The 16,552-nt window shown below is 53.1% G+C and overlaps 5 protein-coding genes across 5 annotated transcripts in view; 3 read left to right on the forward strand and 2 right to left on the reverse strand.

The window, feature by feature from the left end:
- Nucleotides 1-1,675: 1,675 nt before the first annotated feature.
- PUNSTDRAFT_133280 (uncharacterized protein) lies at nucleotides 1,676-3,085 on the reverse strand (the record flags this gene model as incomplete). The annotated part of the gene is made up of 5 exons (XM_007382693.1): nucleotides 1,676-1,861; nucleotides 1,914-2,216; nucleotides 2,283-2,909; nucleotides 2,963-3,004; nucleotides 3,062-3,085. 5 exons carry the CDS (start codon nucleotides 3,083-3,085, stop codon nucleotides 1,676-1,678), a joined length of 1,182 nt encoding a protein of 393 aa, XP_007382755.1.
- Nucleotides 3,086-3,576: 491 nt separating this feature from the next.
- Nucleotides 3,577-5,783, forward strand: PUNSTDRAFT_85868 (WD40 repeat-like protein; the record flags this gene model as incomplete). The annotated part of the gene is made up of 8 exons (XM_007382694.1): nucleotides 3,577-3,783; nucleotides 3,835-4,257; nucleotides 4,315-4,412; nucleotides 4,465-4,675; nucleotides 4,729-4,855; nucleotides 4,909-5,270; nucleotides 5,371-5,492; nucleotides 5,561-5,783. The coding sequence occupies 8 exons, from the start codon at nucleotides 3,577-3,579 to the stop codon at nucleotides 5,571-5,573; spliced, it is 1,563 nt and encodes a 520-aa protein (XP_007382756.1). The 3' UTR covers nucleotides 5,574-5,783.
- Nucleotides 5,784-6,135: 352 nt separating this feature from the next.
- On the forward strand, nucleotides 6,136-8,565 carry PUNSTDRAFT_43872 (subtilisin-like protein; the record flags this gene model as incomplete). The annotated part of the gene is made up of 13 exons (XM_007382695.1): nucleotides 6,136-6,300; nucleotides 6,353-6,620; nucleotides 6,674-6,788; nucleotides 6,841-7,203; nucleotides 7,256-7,279; nucleotides 7,337-7,406; nucleotides 7,455-7,651; nucleotides 7,685-7,788; nucleotides 7,836-8,012; nucleotides 8,068-8,162; nucleotides 8,187-8,387; nucleotides 8,452-8,473; nucleotides 8,528-8,565. 13 exons carry the CDS (start codon nucleotides 6,136-6,138, stop codon nucleotides 8,563-8,565), a joined length of 1,839 nt encoding a protein of 612 aa, XP_007382757.1.
- Nucleotides 8,566-10,834: 2,269 nt separating this feature from the next.
- On the forward strand, nucleotides 10,835-14,627 carry PUNSTDRAFT_133283 (uncharacterized protein; the record flags this gene model as incomplete). The annotated part of the gene is made up of 4 exons (XM_007382696.1): nucleotides 10,835-12,337; nucleotides 12,388-13,430; nucleotides 13,482-13,926; nucleotides 13,983-14,627. 4 exons carry the CDS (start codon nucleotides 10,835-10,837, stop codon nucleotides 14,625-14,627), a joined length of 3,636 nt encoding a protein of 1,211 aa, XP_007382758.1.
- Nucleotides 14,628-14,661: 34 nt separating this feature from the next.
- PUNSTDRAFT_66891 (P-loop containing nucleoside triphosphate hydrolase protein) overlaps nucleotides 14,662-16,552 on the reverse strand; it is a gene marked incomplete at both ends in the record, with an annotated part of 8,814 nt that continues 6,923 nt past the window's right edge. Inside the window, 2 exons of the mRNA XM_007382697.1 lie at nucleotides 14,662-15,835; nucleotides 16,041-16,048. Of these exons, the coding sequence (XP_007382759.1) occupies nucleotides 14,662-15,835; nucleotides 16,041-16,048 (1,182 nt within the window). The remainder of the gene's footprint in view (nucleotides 15,836-16,040; nucleotides 16,049-16,552) is intronic.

Raw genomic sequence — 16,552 nt, forward strand, 5'->3', positions numbered from 1 at the left:
CTCAGCACCATGGGACAGCGTGGCAGTTAGATTTCCAAAACAGTCGTTTCCCAGCCATACTGATCAATCGCGCGGGTCTCTGCCGCATAGGCCGCAGGGAAACTGTACATACATTGAATGTATGTACAGTTCCTTTGAGGTCATCCGACCGTCCTCGACCGTCAAAGCAGATCTCGACCCTGCTTCCTTCATATAAGAGACGCATCGATTCAAACCTTCATACTTATCAGAACCGCATCGACTCTCGTCTGCGTCATACTGATCTTGAGCCCAACTTTTTTTGAGCAGATCAATCTTGTAATTTCAAACGCCCGCGACGCCGCGCTTCTACAGCAAGCAGGCTAGAACCCCGCCCCACAAACCTTCTGAGCTCCAGTTTGAGTGAACAGTTGAACACACGGCACATTGCGCAGCCAGCAATCGCGATTATCAACGATAGCAGTGTGTATGCGGTCGACGCGGATTGAATTTGCGCGGTTCTAGGACCTAATCATCATACCAAGGCTCCATAACGTACCCGTTTCGCAAGGCAACAACCTTCCAGTCCAGCTCCAATCCGGTATCTCCGACACCGAACGGGTGCTGTCGTACTTCCTTGACATATCGAAATCGAGGATACGCCATGGGTAGGTTCTGCCCGTGTACGGGGACGGTAAGCTCGGCAAACCGGGAGGACAAGCCGGGGTACGACGAAAGTGCTGCCTGATGTCACCGTGCTCGATCCTGTATTGGCCGAGCTCCTTCACCAAAGCCATAATGTTGGCGCAGCCATGTCACGCTACAAGACCATGCTGATGTTTACTGGAGATCCTTTGTCATGTCGAGGCCGAACGGTAGTTCCTCCTCACCAAGTTCTTCCAGGAGAAGCACGGATATTTGACTTTCCTTGCCGCGAGCAATGGTGCGCCTGGGGTCACGACTCGCGTACGACTCTCTTGACATGGGTTTCTTGCCGTCCTCACTCCATTCGCGTGATGCCCACGGAGTAGGGACGCAGCCTTGAGGCGCGAGCGCCTCGAAGAAGCCAAAGCAACGGGGTAATACAGAGCTCTGCAGATGCTGCATCTCGTCGTATAGAACCAAGTCTCACAAATGAGCCGATCTGAGAAATCTGGACCTGTTATCTTCACGACCAACGGAGGCACCCTTACGTCAGCCACAACTGAACTATCAGCAGAGCCGAACCTGAACCTCAGTCGCTCGGTGAACGACTCCTACTCGTCCACTGGAAATCTGAGGGCCCAAGGACAGTTCCATAGTCAAAGAGCCTGGAGGAGGTAACCCTGAAGGCGGACGAGCCGACACACCGGCAGGATCCGGCGTCGAGTCATGGCAGATAGGTATATAGTCCGTGGAGACTGTTTCGCGATAAAGAAACGTTTGGAGCAGCCAGGGGGCCCGAAAAGCCGTTCAGACATATTCGCGCCACACTATTGGTTTCCTGGTTTGCGTGCAGAAAACCATCAGATTTCGGAGGAAGACATATCACACACTATCGGTGTACCAGATTAAAGCAGTCCATACGGCGGCGTCAGCTGTAAGGTTGGGTTCAAGTAGGGAAGTACGCGTCGTCTGGTCCTGCGGTGGGGTGCTGGAAAGTTTGCAGCTCATGCTCAAACGCGTTCATGTGATGGCATCACTTTACTTGGACGACATTCGATTGGCGCGTCTCGTCCTACTCCCGTTTCCAAAGTACACTCCTTCCTTGCGCCAGGAATACAAATGCTGTGCCCAGCAGCTCATCATAGCCCATGTTCTGCAGAACGGCAAGGGTGATCCCGCTCTGCCCCACGTCCAGTCGAGCGCGCCAGTTCCGAGTGGGGTCAGACGCGTGCCAACTGCGCAAGACGTCCTGCTTCACCTGCATGTTCCTGTTAGCGCTCGTTATATGATGGGAGAGACGCAACACCGACCTCTTCGTCAAGGCTCAGCCAAATTGGCAGAGGCATCCAATCCCACGTCTGAACGAATCTGTACGTTCCAAAGTACGTGACCCATTCAGCTCCCCGGTGCACGAACAAGCTGAATGGCTGTGCTTGAGAAGGGCGGTGGTGCTCAAACGCAAGGCTGTCTCTGAGGGGCTCATGCATCCTCCGTATACGAGACTGAAATTGGGCATGTCGCACATAGAAGGAACCGTGCTCCCCCGGACTGTTCAGCTTAGGTATTAACATGTCCTCCTCCCGAAGGAAGAGGACGGATCGGTTGTCAGCGCCCTGTATACCCATCGCCACATCAGCCAAAAATATGTCGTCGAGAAGTGGTAGAAGACATGAACTGACGAGGAAGTGTTCTACGAGGGACCTGCGTATGCGGACGCGCGTTCGCAGTTTCGCCATGGACGGAATGCCGCTTGCCTCGCGGATCTCAGACGTGAATCTCGAGGTATCTATTAGGCTGCTGCCACCAAAGCCACTGTCACTACTGGACGAGAGCAGCGCAAGAGTAGCTTGTCTCTTGGCGTTGTCCTCTTCCAAGCTCCTGGCGACGAGATGCTGGAACCACATCTCGTGCAGTTCACGTACCTTGGTGAGGTCGCGTTGGTACTGCTCGTCTTCAGGCACCACTGGATTCGGGGGTTCAGGGTTTTCGATGCGGCCCTCTGCATGGAGTTGCTGCCAGGCTCGTTTGAACCACTGATCCGCTCCCGATTCAGAGGATTTTTTTGACTGGGTGAGAGGGCCTGCTTTCGCGCCGGTATCCATAACCTGCATGGGGAGCACTTGGCGTGCCACAGTCGTCTCGCGCGCCACAGCCTGCGACGCATCCTCAACCAAGGGTGTTTTCCCGACGGTGCGGCGTGATACCGTGGATCTTCGCCGACGGCGTGGCGTCGTAGTACTGAGCGCAGGAGGTTTGGACGCGTCGCTCTTCCTCCGAGCGGCGATCCGCTCCGCTACTTGCCTCGGCTAGCATGATGGAGGTCAATCGACTAATCAATAGGAAGAGGTGAACCACGAACCATATATTGCGGCGCCAGAAAACAGGGAGGATTAGGAGTAGCCTAGTAAGCGCAGCGCCAACAGTCGTAGGATTTGTTGCCTACGCGTCCAGGTGATACGTGTCTTTTTAAGACAGCAGACATGGTGGCATTGTCAGCTTGCAAGGCCACCGGACCACCGATCTTGTCCACTCCCGTGGACCGCCAATGCCCCAATGCAGACCAGTCCAATGGGATATGTGCCAGCGGGAGTAATTTGTTTCCAGCGCCGTGTCCGGATCATACGGCCACGACGGAAGGCTAGTACTTCGAGATCATCGTAGGGACTCTACAGGTGACCTGCGCATCTGTGGCTTGTGCAACGCCATTACAATGTCGCACGTAAGGCATACCAAAGAACAATCGTGGAACAAGTTCGCTCGAGCTTGTATAAGTTAGAGTGGACATAGCGTCCTTGTCGTTGTCCACTATGCACTGCTAGTGGGACTGGAATGAACGACTCGGAGGAGGCCGAGGCCGCTACGCCTACGAGGTGACACCACGTGTGTACGCATTGAGTATTAGCAACACAGCCACCCTTTCCTCCCGAATTTTAGAAAGCTTGCAGCTTGCAGGCTGCTCCCTCCTCGAACGGTATGGCGACTCTCCTTCCCCCACCCAAGCGGCAGAAGGTGTACCACGGCGTACCAGAACCAGAACCAGAACCCGTTCAGCCTGCACCAAATGTCGTTGTGCAATTCGTCTCCGAAGATGATGGCAAGCCTTTAGCTCCTGCCGTGAATTTGCCTGCCAACATTCCACGGGATGCCTTGGAATCTCTGGTGAACAAACTAAGTACAACGGTGTGCACGAATCATTTCCTCGCTTGTAGGCTGTCTAATGACTTTCGCCAGGACGATGATCCGGTGCCGTTCTCGTTTTCTATAGCTGTACCCGGGGACACATCCAACAATGGCGCCCCTACCCGGATCGTCATCTCCAACTCTATTGAAAAAGATGTACTATCACATCCTACCCATGACTTCTCGCCTGAAGATATATTCGTGATACAATGCTCCCCACAAGCCGTATTCAAGGTGCGGCCCGCAACGCGGTGCTCTTCGACTCTGAGCGGACACTCCTCGCCTATACTCTGCGCATCTTTCTCGCCAACTGGTAATTTGCTTGCGACCGGATCCGGCGACTGTAATGCACGACTGTGGGACTTGTTCACGGAAACACCTAGCCATGTACTGTCAGGGCACAAGGGCTGGGTGCTATGCGTTGAATGGGACGGCATGGAGAGGAAGCTTGCGACCGGCGGACATGATGGCCATGTACGTCCTTAAGGCTTGATTCGGTATGTCATGTACCTAACGCATGATGTCTGCCAGGTACGACTATGGGATCCCAAGAGCGGCAAGCCGATAGGTGACGCCATGAGGGGCCACACGAAATGGGTCACATCCATTGCATGGGAACCGATACATATGTACGTCAAGCTGCATGCGCTGTCGATCCCATCTTCCTCATGTCGTTGATAGCAATGCCGCAGCACCTCGCCTGGCTTCCTCCTCTAAGGATGGCTCGGTCCGCGTATGGTTAGCATCGACAACGCGACAGCTTGAATACACGCTTGGAGGGCATTCAGCCAGTGTAAACGTTGTGCGATGGGGTGGAGGCGGCGTAGGAGGTAAAGGTGTTCTTTATACCGCCTCTAGCGATCGCACTGTCCGCGTGTGGGATGCCAATGGTGTTCGTATCCCTATTGCGCCGCATGCTGCCATCGCTCATCTGATCAAACGCAGGGAAAGCCGATCTATACCCTGAAAGATCATGCGCACTGGGTGACCACATTGGCCCTCAACACCGATTTCGTTCTTCGAACTGGACCTTACGACCACACGGGCAAGAAACCGAAGTCAGATCAAGAAGGTAGCGAATTCATGCCGTGCCAATACGACGCTTTCTCACAGTTTTCCTACCAGCGCAATCCCTCTCCAAAGCACGATATGACGCGCTCGCCACCTCCGTACCCGAACTTCTCATCTCCGGCTCGGACGATCAGACGCTCTATTTGTGGTCCTTGTTCCCCGCCTCGGGCGATGCGGGGAAACCAAAGCCTGTTGCGCGTCTGACCGGACATCAAAAACAGCTGTCGCACGTCGCCTTTTCCCCAGACGGACGCTTCGCGGCCTCCGCTGCGTTTGATAATAGCGTGCGGATTTGGGAGGGACGGACGGGCAAGTTTGTAGCCACGTTGCGAGGTCATGTCGGTGCAGTTTACCGCCTAGCCTGGAGCGCCGACTCGAGACTGCTCGTTAGCGCGAGCAAGGACAGCACACTCAAGGTGCGTCCGAGATCGCGAAATATCGCGTGCTCTGTTCGTCACTGGGCACGATGTTGATCTGTTCGTCGCTGGGCACGACGTTGATCCTGCTGATCCACAGATCTGGGATTTGAAGACATACAAGTTAAAAACGGACCTTCCCGGTCACACGGACGAAGTGTACTGCGTGGACTTCGTAGCTGATAAGGTCGTGAGCGGTGGCCGCGACCGGAAAGTGAAGATGTACGCTACTACTTCCTCTGCGCTGCTTTTCGCTCCGGTGACTATAGACGCTGATTGTATTTGTCCAGATGGAAGAACTAGAGACTGCGTTAGGCATAGTTTGGTTACTGTCGCAATAGCTCTCGCCATAAACTACTCTCTTGGTCTTCGTCAGTCCGCGTGTTGCTCACAGTCGGCGAAATAAGAACGAGCATCGGAGCTGAAGGAGTCTGGTTGAACCGATATCTGTAACCTGCCGAGTGGAGTATCACCGCCGTCGTAGAGCTTGGCCTGACCTTACTCTATATATCGATATGCTGCTTATGTGTTCCCTCAGTCCGCCATGGAGTTGAGGAAAGATATTCCGTCGTTGGCAGAGTCCATGTTGCACCGGCTTCGATGGTGAGCCAGCCCATGGCGCAGCACGCGGTCACTCGCCGTCTCGGACTTTATCTTCTCGCAGAAGCCTCCCTGAGCCTTCCTGCCATGCAACAATAGCGACGAAACGCTCACGACCCACGCTGCGCATCTCGCCTCCTGAGATCGACCTGACCTTCCGTCGGACTGTGGTCTCATTCCTATATGAGTGCCGGTCTGCGACCAGTTGCTGCCTGAGGTTTCAGTCTGAGCACTCCGGCCCAAGCAGAACCGCTACCAGCCCGACATGCTCTGGTCTTCGCTCGTTACCGTCGTCGTGTACGGTCTTGCTCAGGTTGCTCAAGGAAAGCCGCTTGGTTCCAAGCGATGGGATGAACTCTCGATCAAGCACGAATGGGTGGAAGTACCTCGCGGGTGGACGCTCGAGGGACCAGCTCCGGCGGAGCACAAGGTACGAATAACCTGTGTCCAAGGGGGCTAAATTGACAGACGTACGCGCACAGTTCGTCATGCGCCTAGCCCTGAAGCAGGACGGCTTTGATGAGCTCGTGAGGCACCTCTACGAGGTTTCGGAGCCTACACACGAGCGCTATGGGAACCACTTGTCCAAGGAGGAGGTCGACGCTCTGATCGCTCCTCACCCTGATACCGCCGACTTGGTCGAAGCATGGCTCGCGCATCATGGCATACAGTCGTCGGACTGCCACCGCTCCGATGCTGGAGATTGGATTAAAGTTTCTGTATCCGTCGAGCAGGCAGAACAAATGCTTAGTATGTTATAGTCCCCCTCTCGTCGGCACTGATCCTGACGAAGTCGCCGGCAGGCACCAAGTACAATGTCTACACTCATGAGACGACCGGAGAGCAAATTGTTCGCGCCATGAGCTATAGCCTCCCTAGCGTCCTCGAAGGCCATATCGAAACCGTTGCCCCAACGACGTGAGCTGCCACCTTCTGACCTCGTACATAACGTTTGATTGCCTGCACACAGTTACTTCGGTACCATGCGCGCCATGCGAGCGACCAACCACGTCTCTCCAGTGAAGCCTATCGAGAACGACCACGAGCTTCAGGCTCTTGTGAGCCCCGGAAACCTCGCCACTGTTCCTGCGTCTTGCGCTACGACTATCACTCCAACTTGTCTCCGGGCGCTCTACAACTCCTCTACGTATGTGCCCAAAGCTACTGCAACGAACGTTATCGGCGTCGCGGGATATCTGGAAGAGTTCGCGAACAACGCGGACTTGCAGACTTTCTTCAACCGTTTCCGGACCGATGCCGTTGGACAGACATTCGAGACGGTGCTAGTTAACGGTGGCGGTAACAATCAGAACGAGCCGGGAACCGAGGCCAAGTATGTAGACCCCCTGTTTACCAGCAGATTATGAGCTCACGTTTGTAACAAGCCTTGATATCCAATACACGGAAGGGTATGTTCTCAGGAGCATAGTTCACATCGAAGCCTTACTGACTTTAGCACCCCGTAGGATCACGGCACCGACACCCAATGTCTACTTCAGCACTGGAGGCAGCCCTCCGTTTACTCCTGACAGCTTCGTGAGTGCAGCCTCCTTCGTTCGATGAATGGCACTCAAATTCTCGAAGACGACCACCAACAGCAATGAACCATACCTCGACTTTTTGGACTTCCTTGGCACCCAAAGCTCAATCCCGCAGACCATCAGCACCTCATACGGTGACGACGAGCAGACCGTCCCTAAGGATTATGCCACTTCGGTCTGCAACCTCTTCGCACAATTTGGCGCCAGAGGGACTAGCTTCCTGTTCAGCAGCGGTGACGAGTGAGTGCTCCCGCTATTTGTATTGTCATGCAGGTATACTGACGCGCCTTATCCTGTAAGGGGTGTTGGCGGTGGCAGCTGCCGAACAAACGACGGTACCAATGTTGTGCGTTTCCAGCCAGAGTTCCCCGCGTCGTGTACGTGCCTTGAACTGGCCCTGAGGAAGTATCTTACGTCGTTATAGGTCCCTTCGTGACCGCAGTCGGTGGCACCATCAAGATCAACCCGGAGGTTGCCGTGTCCTTCTCCGGTGGAGGCTTCTCCAACTATTTTGCCCAGCCCAGTTACCAGACGGCCAAGGTGCAGACTTTCTTGACAGCACTTGGTAGCACCAATGAGGGCCTTTTCAACGCCAGTGGACGTATGTCGCTTCGGACCCAAATGCTGAGATCATGCATTCTGACGCCTCGTTCAAGGCGCCTACCCCGATGTTGCTGCCCAATCTGAAGGCTTCCAGGTCGTGATTGGTGGACGGGTCACCTCTGTAGCCGGAACCAGTGCTAGCGCCCCTGTAAGTTCGATCTATCACACCTAGACCATGCTCATTCAAGACGCTCAGACATTCGCTGGGATCGTTGCTCTGCTCAACGATTTCCGGCTTTCGAACGGGAAATCCTCCCTGGGCTTCCTGAACCCGCTTTTGTACAGTGCAACTACCGGCTTGACGGATATCACAAGCGGCTCCAACCCCGGCTGTTCGACTAATGGATTCACAGCTCGCGCTGGATGGGACCCGGTGAGTCACATAGAAGGAACAATACGTTGGTGCCGCATGCTGATAGCAAACTATGCTCACATAGGTTACGGGGCTCGGCACACCAGGTCAGCGTCTACCTCAGTACACGAGGAAACCCTGAGCTAATCCGATCTACGTAGACTTCGGAAGGCTTCAGAGCGTCGTACTCAACGCGTAAGCTTTAGTGGGCAGAAGTGGGGATCTGTGAATCTAAAAGGTACCCTTCGTGCAAACAGAGACAAATTGGGAAAAACCATCGCTAAACTTGAGATGTTCGAAACTATTCAAGAGTTACTCGAAGGCAATCCCAACGGCTGATCTAACGTCTGCACAGTCGAGGCGTGAGGTACTGTCGAGAAGGAAAGCACGAAGTTGGGACAATATTGGACGACACATGTCACTCTACGACTTCAATTTGGCGCGTGCGAAAGGATATCGCCCCCCATAGTCACACCAACGGGCAGGACATTGTTCGGATAGTACCCCTTCGCAATCGTGAGGGAAGATTGCGATTCTGTACATTCGAGCATTCATCGGGGCCGACATCAGAATGAAACTGTTGTATAATAGACGTAGTATTCACTAGACGTGCAGTAAATTACACGAGAGATTCAGAAGTACAGCATTTATCGCATAAGACACATATTCGTAGTCAAACACGATTCAGTCATGCACCTTCCTGGAAAATAGAACTTCTTGATCATCCACATGAATAATCAAGGTATGCAGGGAAGTCCTTACCGGTACGATCACATCTGCATTTGCCAGTTGATCTCCGTCACATGGGTACGGATCGAGCGCCACTGGCCACTCCGTTGCAGCTGCGCATTGAGCTCTACCACCTGCTCTGCGACTTGAATGGCAGCCTGTTCAATTGCTTGCACTTGCCGCTCTGAGAGAGAAATGCATCCGCATTGCCGAAGCAATTCCAAAGCGTGCATCAGCCACGTCCTGCAGCTGGTGCGATTCCTCCGGTTGACCATCACAGTAGGGAAGGTCGTGAAGAAAATCGACTGGAAAAGCGGGACAATTGGGAAAGCGAGACTCTGTGGAATATAGCTATTGATTCGGATGAAAACCAGATGAAGGTGGTTGGACGGGGTCATCTCCATGACGGGGTGACAACGGAATAACTGAACCGCTCGGCTGGCAGAGCGAGGGCGTTGCCACGTTCGTGGGCTTCCCTCCAGTTGTATCTCGTGGCGATTCCGTAGGCATTTGTGATATCCAGAGACCAGTGGTAGCCGAAGATAAGCTGAGTGAGGCAGATATACAGCGAGTGCGGCTGAAGGAGAACGGGGTTGTTGCTCATGCCAGCTATAATTGGATGTAAGTAGAGGGTGTGAGGTTCAGGGAACGTTGCAAGGTGAGAAGCCTGAGTTTGCTGGTAACATGAAGCACCAAACCCGCTCTTTATACTTTTCATCCGCCTGACTTATTTGCCTCCAAGGAACTTGACGGTACCCCTGCCGACGAGTAGCAGAGCCGTATTGAAAGGGACAGGAGAGTTCTCCAACCGTCTCCTTACAGGTCCATATGACGACCCACAGAATACAGCACCCGATGATGTTCTGGCACCGGTATAGCAGGACAGCCTGACTGCATGGACATCACTTCGGCATAATCACAGTATAGGCCGTTTTTGTCATCATGAGATTCGGTAGACCGTCTGGAATAAGCGGTCGCAGCATGCTGTGAAGCCGCATAACGAGTCAACTTCCATACCAAGCCAGCGTAGCGCATAGTCGAACACCAAGCATACAGATTATGCCGCAAGATAGCACCACCTGCTACAGCATCTCAAGCCTCCGCATGTGGTAAGATGGGCAACTGAAGAGGCTGAGCGCTGAGGGCCGATGCTGTCCAACACGTATCGTGAAATGAGATGATGCACGACAGAGTGCTATCGATGTGGGTCCAGGATGGACGTGACCGCCGTACGCTGACTAGAATTTGATCCTGAAGTGTTGTGATAGTGTACCTACATAGTCGATTCCGAAAGAGTTCACTGTCGGAGTAACTAGCATAGCGAAGGGGTGTAGTACATAGCTCGGAGGTTTGTGCGCGACAACTCGAACTTGTGGCTCCCACGTAGGCTCGTGAACCCGCCTCTAACCCAATCAAGAAGACAATCGTTCTTGGGGTTAGAGGCTGGTACAGAACGCGCGGTCCCAGTGAGAGATGGGTCGTGGGAACCCGCTACACGTGGCAGAAACTCCGCGATACGCTTCACTTCTCTTCGTCTTGCACTCGCTGCGAGCACGCATGGCTTGACGCCCTTTCCGCCAGTCTACACACCCGATAATCGCGTCCAGAGGCCGCCCAAATATACTATAGGAGTATAGCTATTGTTATATATATCAAAACATAACGTAGAGTACCGTGACAGTGAGTTGCTCGCACATTTCAGGCCGTGACCAAACTGACCTCAGTACCTTTAGATCGCGATGGATCCGCTCCATAAACCCAAGTATATCGACTCCCACAAGAACTCGGAACCATTCCCGAGGATAGACAGCCAATCTGTGCTGGATACGCCAAATCTCTACCAGGTCTATGTCCCATACCCCTATCCTTCCGCATCTCCTGTCCCTACCACACCAGCTCGAAGTTTCAGCAATACGGGGATGCCCCACGGTACAGAAAGGCCACCTAGTGCGCCTCATACAAGTCGCTCGTCTGGTTCACTCAGCTACGCCGACCTATCTCATACGCCGGACGCTCGTGGGACGCCGATGAGCTTCACGCGCCCGATTTCGACTTCTCCGCACCCTCCCACCTCGCAGATGCCTACAAGCGGCGTCGGAGCCATGGCATCTCAAGCTGCCTTCGACAACAGCATGCCCGCCGCAAGTCTCCATGCACATTTTGCGCCGGTTACGCCAATTTTCCACCGGGTCATTGCTGCACACCCCTATCCTCCCGCATCCCCTGTCCCTACCGCGCCAGTTCGAAGTCTCAGCTACACGGAGGTGCGCCATGGGACGGAAACACCACCCGGTACGCCTGATGCAAGGCGCTCGTCCGGCTCATTCAGCTACGCCGACCTATCTCGTACATCGTACGCTCGCAGGACACCGACGAGCTTCACGCACCCGATTCCGACTTCTCATCATCCTCCTGCATCCCAAATCGCTATAAGCGGCGTCGAAGCGATGTTCTCTCGAGGTATCTTTGATGATATCGCACTCCCAGACGGAATCAACGGCCGTCAGGCACGAAACTGGCATCAGCTTGTCAGCGTGGAGGACCGGTTGCTTGTTGTCCTCCGTGCTATAGATCGTGCGGGGTTTCGTAGTATTGGTGCCCTCCTCAACGCTCTCTTCGCCGAACATCACTCCAAACACCAGGCAGTGTTCCAAGGTGTCGCCTCGTTCCTGAGATGTCGCGAACACATTCCGGACCCGCAATTGCGGCCTGCGGCGATCGTCAAGGCCATATTTGATCATCCGAAGTCACAGGTTTACGACAACGGGAAGGCGCAGCCCCCTTCCTGGTCATTTCTTCCGACTTACGCCAAACCACCGTCGCAGCGCAGCCTCACCCCTGGTAGCAATTCATCGCGCAAGGGGATATTGTCGACTCGAAACAGCCTGCTCCAATGGGCTATCACCGAGGTACTGGCTACCGTCGATCGTGAGATGGAGACGCTGCTCCGTCCGGAGCACGGATTCACCTCCGCAAAGGCCACGAAGCTCACATGGGACGACCTACTAGCCTTTGACTTACCGGCCATGGAAGAGAAGCTTGCAACACTTGCGCCGACAGTCTTTTCGATTCTTACCACCGCCGGCATTAGTCGGCGAGCTCGTAGGAGGCTCTCTGCGGATGTCGTGCGTGACGAGGAGATGGAGGCTGAAGAAGACCAACATGTCGAGGAGGATATGGAAGTGGAAGCGGAAGCGGAAGATGCCGAGCACGCGCGAAGAGCAGATCGTAATGTGTTCATGGTATGTCTACCTGTTGGCATGTTCATGTTGCATGCTAACCAATCTGTTAGGGAATCACGGTTATCATGTTGATATGCATGTTCTTCCGTACCCGCTGTGCAAATGTATTTGCCACGATTACTGGACTCATACTGTTCTCATGCAATGCCCACCGCGACGTATATGCCTTCCTTAGTCAAGTTGGCCTTTCAATTGGCTATAGCACAGTTCATTCTAAGCTTGGACTGCTCGCTTTGGATTCGGCTGCAAAAATCACAAGCTGGGGAAAATCTGCGTCGTCTACAGGCCACCTCACATGTCTCATCCTCTACGACAATGTGAACAAGGCGCATCAAGCTTGGCGTCAGGTCCTCGGCCGTCAGAATGACATTGAGAATGGCACTGCAACAACACTTGTTCGGCTTGTAGACGTACCTGAGGGTGCTCTTGATACTGCACCCGTCATTGCGGCAATGAAGGCAGGGAAACGCGGCAACATCACTGTCTCCGACCTCCTCTTCGACATCAACTGGTCGCATATTGAAAATGTGGGGAAAGCAACTGTCCTCCGAGTTTGGGTTAAGCATGTCCCATCACTATCAAAGCATCGTGCGGAGGTCGAAAGGAACTTCAAGGAGACATATGCTGTACACCGTCTCCCACTGCGCAAAACAGAGTATCAGACACTACGCACTACGGGGATCAACGAGGCAACTACCACAGGTACCGGCAGTATCCTGCGGAATGTTATTTTCCAGCAGCTGCAGATTGTTGCGTCTTGGATATACACCAGCTATGTGCTCATATGCGGTGATCAGCTCACCGTAGATCGACTACGCAAATTCAAGATCTACAGCGAAAAAGGTGGTGACCCGGTGGAGCGGGGCGAGTACATCTTGCCTGTTATTCAGCTTTTCCACCTCAAATGGGCATTACTCAAATGCATCTTCAAGCTCCACTGGTGGAAGGATGGACAGGAAAAGGGCACATTCGGCCTTCATCGGGATGCTGCACACATTGGACGGGGCAAATTCAACCCAGACAAATGTGACTTTTACGACGGACACCACATTGTCGAGGATATATTTGAAGCAACGTGTATTGAAGCACTCCGGTAAATTGTTCATCTGGTTTTATCTCTTTCACAATGCTTATACTTTTGTAGGATTTCATGTGAGGACATGACTGGCGCCTCCAGACCATCGAATCAACATTTACTTGGTGTCGTCGACTCCTACTTTGGACCAGATGGTGAACTTCATGACTATTCCTATGACGACATCTTAGGCTTAGCCGGGAAGGTTTACTCCTGCTATCTCACTACGGCAAGTCATGAGGATTCTTGGGCTTTCTCTGCCAAATCACCACAAGCGGATCTCAAGGACTCAGCGGGCGAGGCTTACCCTGACCACTCTATCTCTCAGTCTGCAGCTCAATCTCGCCGCCGACGTGGTGCAGCTGCAGCTGCACTTTCTGAGCCCGAGCACACTTGGTGTGGTGACCGATGCTTGGCAAACTACACTCTTTTCATGCGCATCTCATTCTGGTACTTGGAGCTGTGCAATAGCATTGCTGAAGGGGACATTGGGAGGGCTTTGGAAATCACTAAGGTTTGTCTTCAGTGCTAGCCTTCATGTGATACATGAGCTCATGAGAACAACAACAGTTGTTACGCTTCTCATTTTGGGGCGCAGGATCAACCAACTACGGCAATGAACTCCTCGAACTTGCATGCAATTTCCTGCGTGAATTTCCTCCAGATCTTCTCACAGCCCTGAAGAATAACTGGCTTGTCAACACAAGTGGGCAGGCTGGTCACTGGATTGAACTTGACTTGCTTCAAGAGCATATTAATTATCTGCTCAAGCGACTCTTCAATTCAAAAAGCCAAAGCTTCGACAGTGTATTCCTTGCACAGAAGGTCAGCATCAATCTCAGCGGATTCCAGGAGCTTCGAGTTCGATTCCGCCAATGGTTTGGACTGAAGAAAAACAGCGGGAGACATGCCGATATCTCAGCAAGTGCAGATATTAATCGCCTCGGCCAGATTTACCGTCTCGAACATGTTCTCAAATTTCAACCTGGTCGAACCCAAGCATATACAGCACCTGATGAGTTTGCAGAAGGCATCGAGAAGCTTCAGAGTGGTCATTTGCAGACATTTTTAACACGGACAATGAATGGTCAATGTATCGTGGATGCAGAAGAAGACCCCAATGCGGACAGCGACAGTGGAGTGCAAGTTGCACCTCCTACTGCACTCTATGTGATAGATGGGGAAGCTAACCTCGACATGTTTGATGATCTGTAGTGTACCACTGTGTAATAATTACTACAGAGGTTATCTACTGAACAATGTTCCTATTCTCCTTCTGCTGGCGTGCACGCTTCGGAGGTTTGACGAGATGGTGTGACGAATCATCAACTCGTCTGCCGTTACTCGGGATTAGCAAGCGGACACGGAGTCGAGGTTCCACCATGGGGTCCTGTTTGATAACCTCCGTAGACCCTGACTCCACAACAAGGCGATCATCCAAGACGGCACCAAATCCAACGAGAGCGGCTGTGACAAACGCGAATAAAGGCTTTCCTTGCTCCATGAGGTATGTCCATCCTTCTACCACAGTTTCGAATCGCTCGTACGTTGTGCAGATATGTGCCTTTTCTACCAACCGTTGCACGAGAAACGTGGGCAACAACCATAAGGATGGTATACCTGTCTGTGTCCCGCGAATCTGTCGCCACCTCCGGATACGCCACTCGATGAGCATTTGCGTCAAGGAGAGCTTCATATGAGCCTCGAGTGGCTTGTAGGTCCCGTCGGAACGTGGTATGACATGCAAGGGAGCCGTAATCGCTGCCTCCATGCGCGCTTTCCACTTCAAGACACTCGCCGTGTCGAACGAGAGCTCAGGCTCCTGGTCATGGATACTACAGCACCTGTTGCGAGGAGAGTAGGCTTCGTCGTTTGCAGTAAGGTTGGTTTGGCGAGGGCAGCGGCTGGACGTCGGATTGAACCATCCAAGCATGACCGGATCGAGTTTAGAGCGGCGAACTGCATCCTCCTTCTGCTGGATGGTCTTGATTTCGGATTCCGGGACGATACGAGCCCAAGGCGGAGCAAATGTATATGCAACTCCGTCTGCGCCATTGCGGACTGCGCGTCCGATTTTCTGCATCATTGCTGCAAAAGACGGCGGGCGGCCCTTCTCGAACGTAGGGATCCCTGCGACAACCACGCGTGCGATGTTCGGCGCATCGAATCCGTAAGCACATGTATCCGTGCAAACACCAACTCGCAGTGTATCCCCGAACTGGATGTCCTCCATGAATCGCTCGCGATACGGACGGTCCCACATTGAGTTGTAGAGTTTGATGATAGACGAGCGGTGTGGTACGTGGTGGGGTATGAGACTATCGAGAAACCGCATGATGCGGTATCCTAGGTCGATAGTTTCCGCAAAAATGAGGGTGGTGGGAATTTCGGCCGGCGTGGACATTGTTTGTGGGATAAGGAAGCTGAGTGTGACGAGCGACGTGCAGAGGAACGCCCGTTGGGGTTACCAACTACTTAGACAGCCGGAATGTCCAAGTAATCGGGTAGAGTCGGTAGGAAAGGCAGCGTCGTCGGCACTTACTATAGGCAAGAGTACACGCGAAGAAAGAGGAGCTGAGCTCGACTCAAGGTCACTGGACACGAGGTCGACAGCGACGCAATGGACACCTAATGGACTCAAGGTCACACACTAAGTCCCCAAGACACAAGTTAGCATAGTATCTAATACAGAGACGGTTACTCACCTAAGTCCCCAAGACACAAGAGGTCGAGATGGGGACTTAGGGCGAGCTACAGGGGTCTTATATACACAAATCCATGGTCCAAGAATAGTACAAGAGAATCACATGCAGGGCACAAGGATGAGTAAGACCGACCCACTTAGGTGGGTCAGGATTATGAATCAAGGAGTTAGAAGGAATAACGAGTCATTGTTTATGAGTAAGCGGAATAAAACTCCGGTGGCTGTGCAGGGCAGTGCAAGGCAGTGTCAATGATGCTGTACTGCTGCCACTGAAGGTCACGTGACTTTGGAAAAGGAAAGGTGGGAAAAGGAAAATGATAAGTCCATATTTAGAAATGAAAAATGCGAAAATAAATTGTCCTTCTCTTCTCATCACATTACCCCCCTCCTAAGGCTCGTCGTCCCGACGAAGCCATTATCCTTCCCGTCTCCCATT

This window comes from Punctularia strigosozonata (assembly GCF_000264995.1).
Source record: "Punctularia strigosozonata HHB-11173 SS5 unplaced genomic scaffold PUNSTscaffold_5, whole genome shotgun sequence".
Lineage (NCBI taxonomy): Eukaryota > Fungi > Basidiomycota > Agaricomycetes > Corticiales > Punctulariaceae > Punctularia > Punctularia strigosozonata.